At 55.1% G+C, this 6,065-nt stretch overlaps 1 protein-coding gene across 4 annotated transcripts in view; it reads left to right on the forward strand.

Moving 5' to 3' along the window:
- WDR59 (WD repeat domain 59) overlaps nt 1–2,814 on the forward strand; it is a 47,737-nt gene extending 44,923 nt beyond the window's left edge. For 3 of the 4 annotated variants that reach the window (XM_063167873.1, XM_063167874.1, XM_063167875.1), the window contains one exon: nt 1,157–2,814. In XM_063167873.1, the coding sequence (XP_063023943.1) occupies nt 1,157–1,392 (236 nt within the window). In that variant the 3' untranslated portion in view covers nt 1,393–2,814. Of the gene's footprint in view, nt 1–22 lie in introns of all 4 variants that reach the window. The other variant, XM_063167876.1, reaches the window with a different exon arrangement.
- The last annotated feature ends 3,251 nt before the right edge of the window (nt 2,815–6,065 follow it).

The raw sequence follows: 6,065 nt of genomic DNA on the forward strand, positions 1-6,065 counted from the left end.
CTGCCTCTCCCTTCCCTTCCAGGGTTTTCACATCCCTGTTGATGCCAGCATTTGCCTTACCTATCCATGTGATGGGTATAATTTGGGGTAGTGTGATCAAGCTGATTTCAGCATTCTTCAACACTAAGAACAGCAGCCCCCCAGCCCACTCAATCCATCACTGATACTGATAGCTTGCAAGTAAGGCAGAATCCAAGCTGGTTTATTCCTGCTTAGGCAGAGCATCCTGCTACAGCTACATGGATGAAATGTCCATTGGTTACTGAAATGTCACAGCAAATGTGGCATTTAACCTCTGACAGAAGCCAACTCTGCCAGTAAATGGGTTTGACTTCACACTTCTGGATGGAGGTGAGGCTTGCAGGTGTTGGTTCAAGGGCTTTGTAGACTGTAACATCTCTCCAGGAAAGCAGGAAAATTCACATACTGCCATGCCAGCAATGCTCAGCTCTGTGCTGATGAATGTCCTTTATTCCCTCTGAGATGCTCTGTCTTCATCTCTGATCCTTGACTGAAGTGTCCTTATGCTAAAATTGCAAGATCTCTAACTAAGTCAGCTAGCCAACAAATAGGTAAAGAGAACTTTCCTCCCAAAATACTTTCAGCAGTGTAGATGCCCAGCTTAAAGACACCTGCCAAATTGACTTCTACAAAAACAGATGTGCTTGACCTGTTGGGGGAAAAAACAGGTGAAGGATGCCAGATAAAGAGCAGTAGCCTCCCTTTGTCACCCAAGACAACTTCTGGGAAATAATTGGAGTGAAAACAGGTGACTTAACCCACTGCCTTTGCTCCTCCATGGCTGACAGTCTGGTACAGGAGCATCAGGTGTGCTCTCTGATGAAAAATGGAGGCTGTTCTTGCTTGCTTAGTGACTCTAATGGTAAGAGGTGGGTGAGACCAGCAGGAACCTTCACGAGTCACTGTCTCCAAGGCTTGAAATCCAGCTGTAGCCATCAGGGGAATTGGTGGGCCAGTCAGTGCCTCAGTGCTCCAGTTCCCATTCCATTGATAGCGTGTGGAGACCAAACCAAGATCTCTAAACACCAGCCACCCTCCCATCCTGGTGGAGCTTTGAGCAGTGCGAGGGGCTGTTTGCAGGGCTGTTTGTCCATGATTCCAGCACTGACTGTCCCTCTCTCTGTGTTCCTGGCAGAGTTTGGCGTGTACTGCAGCCACTGCCGCAGCGAGGTGCGCGGCACGCAGTGCGCCGTCTGCAAGGGCTTCACCTTCCAGTGCGCCATCTGCCACGTGGCCGTGCGCGGCTCCTCCAACTTCTGCCTCACCTGCGGCCACGGCGGCCACACCAGCCACATGATGGAGTGGTTCCGCACGCAGGAGGTCTGTCCCACGGGCTGTGGCTGCCACTGCCTGCTCGAGAGCACCTTCTGAGCGCTGGGGACAGCGGGCACTGACTGAATATTCGATTCCCAAGCCATGCTGAGTCAGCTCTGCTCAGCTCTGTCTGGAGGAGGTCGCCGCAAGGAGCTGGAGCAGGATGTCCTGGCAGTGTGCTGTGGTGATGTTTACAAGTGCTTCCATTACTCCTGCGCTTCCCAGGTTGCTTTCAGACCAATTTGACCAAATTCCCTGTGTCCATTGCTGGCAATGAATGCCAGACCAGAAAAATTGCTCTCTCCTGCAGAAGAGTGTATGAATATTCCTTAGTTTGGGATGAAGAGGTTTTTGAAACCTCCCCTGGAAGGGGCCCACCTGGCAGAGACAAACTCGCTTCAGCAATGTAGAGTCTTTACCAGGTACCTCCTTACATGGGCTCAAACTGAGCAAAAGTTTTACACAATTAAAGCAGAAATAATTCTGAAACAACAGTAAGCTCTGAAGGTGAGTTGTAAGTGGCACTTGAATAGTCCATGGAACTGTGCTCAGAGTTTCCCTGGCAGCAGCAGGGTCCTTATTTTGAATGGCTGTTTACATCGTTTAGATTTCCTCACAAAGCAAGGAAAGGAAATGGCATTTTTCAGGATTACATCTTAAATAATTTCTGCTCACTAGTCAGTACCTGTGAAAAGCCCAGACAAGCACCCAAGGTCCCTGGGATTAGTTGCTTCCAGCAGTTTTAGAACTGTTAGGCTTTAAGGTGTCTCCATTTCCTGCTCTGACCAGGTGATAAAATGCACTTTAACTTGTCCCTGTCTCGGTGGTGACACTTCCTGGTTACTGGAAAAGGCATCTGGCTTTTGAGTTTGGGATCCACACTGTCTTTTAGATGTGGTGTTTCAGAAAGCCTTTGCTCCTTCAGTGAGAGCACACAAAGACGACACTTATTCAATACAGCTCCTTCTGGCTGTTGTTTCTGAGCACTATGGGGAAAATTAGGGTCAATTTGAGATTTGCTGCTGCTGGAGTGATGAGGCTCTTCAACAGGGAGGCAGCAGTTTCTAGGGAAAAAGGGGGTTTGGAAGAATGGTGGAATCCATGGAGGCAGTAGGTTTAACTGTGGAGCATCAACTGGAGAATGTACTGATGGATCTGTCTGTCTGGGGCTGTGCCTGCAGGGCACTCCCAGTGCAGGGATGCTGCTGTGCAGTGTGTGCACACCTGGAATGCCTGTGCCTCTCCAGGGCTGGCTGCAGCCTGAGTTTTGGATTTGGGTTAATGTGTGCCAGGGATGAGCCAGCTGGAGCTACCCCCACCTGTACTGGCACTGATCCCTTCTCCCACGCTTGCCTGCTGAGTGGGGCCACGTGCCATTGCCCTTCCCAACCCCTGTGCTAGCTCAGGCAGTGGGATCCTGCTGTGGAAAAAACAGATGATGTATCTTAAACAATTAAAACATTAAAGTTATTTTTTTAAGCGCTGTTCTGATAGAATGTGGTGTTGCTCTGATGGCTCTCTCTGTGGGGAGCCCCCAGCAGCTCTCCCTCCCAGTGGATGGTGAGTGTTGCACCCATGGCCCTCTCCCTGCACCCCAAAGCAGGGGGCTCGGTTAGGAGAGCCCCCCAAGAGCTGAGGCACTGCTGGCTCCCCCAGCCCTGGCTGGGACACTGTGCTGGCACCTGCCCCACCAGCCTGGGAACTGCCCGCGGTTGTGAAGCTCCTCTTGGGAAAGCGAAGCCGGGCGGCGTCTGAGCTGCCGGCAAGCCCAAGCCCACATCCTGCAGTTCGGGGAGGCCCTGGGCAGCGTCTGCCCCCCAGGAAAGCGGGCGGGGGCAGCGGGGTCCGGCCGGCGCCGCCGCAGCCCCGGGGCCGGGGAGCGCTGCTGCCCTCCGCCTCCCTCCGTGACTGCCATTCAGCCGGGAAGTATTCTCATTTCCATGCTCGAGTGCTCCTGTAGCTTGGAAGGGAAAGGAGATTTGTTATTTAAAGGTGACGGACCGACAAATCGTGGTATTTAGTGTGTTATTACAGTCCATTACGGTCCATCTCCAGTACGTGAATGCCCCCGAGGCGGAGCACGCCGGCACTTCAGAGGAAGGCGGAAAAGCCCTGGCCCGGTGTTTGTGTAGCCCTGCACAGGTAGGTGGAATCCTTCCCAGATACTGCCGGCATTTCTCTCACACCCTGCAGAATGTCTGGTGGTTCCTTTGGGAGCAGCCCCACTCCATGCAGAAGTGACTATTGCAAGGAAACACAACCGGCTTCTTCTGCCTCCCTGGAGCCGGTTGCAGAGAGAAACGTTGTCACCTTTGCCGTGCAGGGCAGCAGTAAATGGTGCCCCCCACCAGCCCCTTCCGTGCTGCCCACCCCCACTGCCTGTCCCCACACCCACCTGCTCTTTGCAGTCACTTGATACCAAGTGCAATAAGTTCCCCAGTGAGGCCAAACCTCACTCTGAATTGCAGCCTTAGAGAAGGGAGGGGAGCAGGGACTGCTCAGGCAGTGAGTGTGGGCCAGAGTGTGCACCAGACCAGCTCTGGGATGCTGCCATGGGCAAACCGGGTGAATTGATAGGGCCCTCAGCCGATGCACAGTGCTCAGGAGTGTGCTCAGCCATACTGCAGGGCAGGGGATGACCCATCCGTGGTTTCTGCTGGAGCAGGAGCAAGGGGGCATTGGATTAAACCAGCTGCTCTGCACGAGGAGTGCTCTGTGCACTGCGTGGGAGGGGTGCCAAACCACTTCCCTCAGGGCATTCCTGGTGCCACGGCTGTGCCAGGGCTCCAGGAGTGACTGGACACTGCCGAGGAGAGGAGCTCCATCCTGTCCCTGGCCAGCTCCATCCGGAGAGCCCAGCAGCAGCGCCCTGCAGAGATGCCCACGCACCCCACCCCTGCTCTGGCACCCGTCCCAGGCCGAGCAGAGGAGGATGCCAAGGGTGGAAGACCTCAGGTCTGACCCTGAAAACAGCTGCTTGCCAAAACTTGCTTCAGCTGCCTGCCAAGTGCATCCCAGGAGCTGTTACCTGTGTATCCATGAGCTTTCCCAAGGACAGCGCTGGAAGAGGGAGAGGGCTCCCACGACAACCCACGCTGTGCCCTAAAGGCCACTGTCAGCATTTTAAACCCTATTTGTTTTCCTACTAAGGGTGTAACAAATGTGGTGTGCCTTCCCTATCCCCACTGAGGCTCTCCATGTGCAGGGAAGGAAGTTTAATCCCTGATGATCGAGTTTGGTAGAGAAACAGGGAGTGTTTAGCAGAGAAGGAAAACCTTTCCCATGGATGCGATACCAAGCAGAGTCTGTGCTGGCCTCCTCCTCCTTGGCAGCCACAGCTCCATTATCCCAGCATCAGCCCCTCCAGCACTGCAGGGCCTAATCCTGCCCCGAGCCCAGCAGCACATTCCTGCTGTCTCCTGTGTGCCAGCCCCAGCGTCTGTCCGTCTGTCTGCTGGGGAAACCAGTTTAGGAACTGATGAGCCAAAGCCACTTGGCTGCTCTCATTCCAGCCAGGCTGATCAGCAAACCAGCTACACTTCCTGATCCTGCTTGTCCTGGGACTGGGACGGTGCAGGGACAGGGACAGGGGCGAGCACAGCAGCAGGGACAGGGCATTGGCACAACCTTCTGCTGCCAATGTGTGCTGCTATGCTGGTGTACAGGTTGTTCCCAGCACTGTCCCTGTCCCAGTGCCACCTGTGCTCAGTGCATTCCTGCTCTGCAGGTGACAGGGTGCCCCATTGTCACTGCAGAGCTGGGGACTGGCTCACCCACTGTGGGGACACCCTTGGGCCGTGCATGGGGGGACAGAGCCCCACCACAGAGACCGGGAGGTAACGTGGGCAGATGAAGTGTCAGCTCACAAGAGCCTGGCTCATATCCCTGGGCCCTGCTGTGGGAAATTTGAGGACCACAGATTTGCGAGCTTGGGAGAGGATGGCAGCAGGGACCCACAGGTCACCCAGCATTTTTGTGGGCTGGAAAAGGCTGGACCCAGCTCTGCCATGAGTGGTGATTACAGAGGGTGGCCCTTGGCAGCCTGTGGCCCCAAAACCCATGGCAGGGCTGGGCTGCACAAGCAAGAACAGCCAGTGGGGACTGCATGGTGGGGTCACAGCCAGGTGTCCCCTCCATCTCCTCCAGCACCCCACAAAGGGCCACTGCACCTGAGCATGCTTGGGGTCTGGGGAGCTGAGAGCCCCAGCTCATTCAGATCTGCCCCCCACCTTGCCCCCATGCTCATAAAAAAATCCTCAGTGTCCATCCAGAAGCCACCCTAATGCCCAGAGAGCTGTGCCAGATTGAGCTCACCCGCCACAACCAGGACCACCTTGGCCATTGAGGGAATTGGAAGAGTGTCCCACTCCAGCACCTCATTTGGGGTCTCCCAGCAACCTCTCAGGACTACTCTGGCTCTCCCAACCCCCAGAAAATATTTTTGTCCTCCAGCCCAAGGGACTCCCAATGCACCCCAGGTGCCCTGCAGCAGCCCCAGCCAGGAGCATGCCCACCCTTAACCTTTGTGCTCCTATCAGGGTGCAAAATCAACCTGCCCACCCAAAACAGGACTTCTCCCCCAAGCAGGAGGCAGGGCTATGCCAGGAGCTGGGTAGGAAGGTGGAGCTGATGCTGACTGCCACAGCAGGTTTTGCATCCACCTTGATTAAAGGCCTCAGTGAGGGCCTGGCCTGCACCCCACAGCACCCCAAGGCCGGGGGGCTGAGGTG

The sequence above is a fragment of the Melospiza melodia genome, chromosome 13 (assembly GCF_035770615.1).
Source record: "Melospiza melodia melodia isolate bMelMel2 chromosome 13, bMelMel2.pri, whole genome shotgun sequence".
NCBI classification, from domain to species: Eukaryota; Metazoa; Chordata; class Aves; order Passeriformes; family Passerellidae; genus Melospiza; species Melospiza melodia.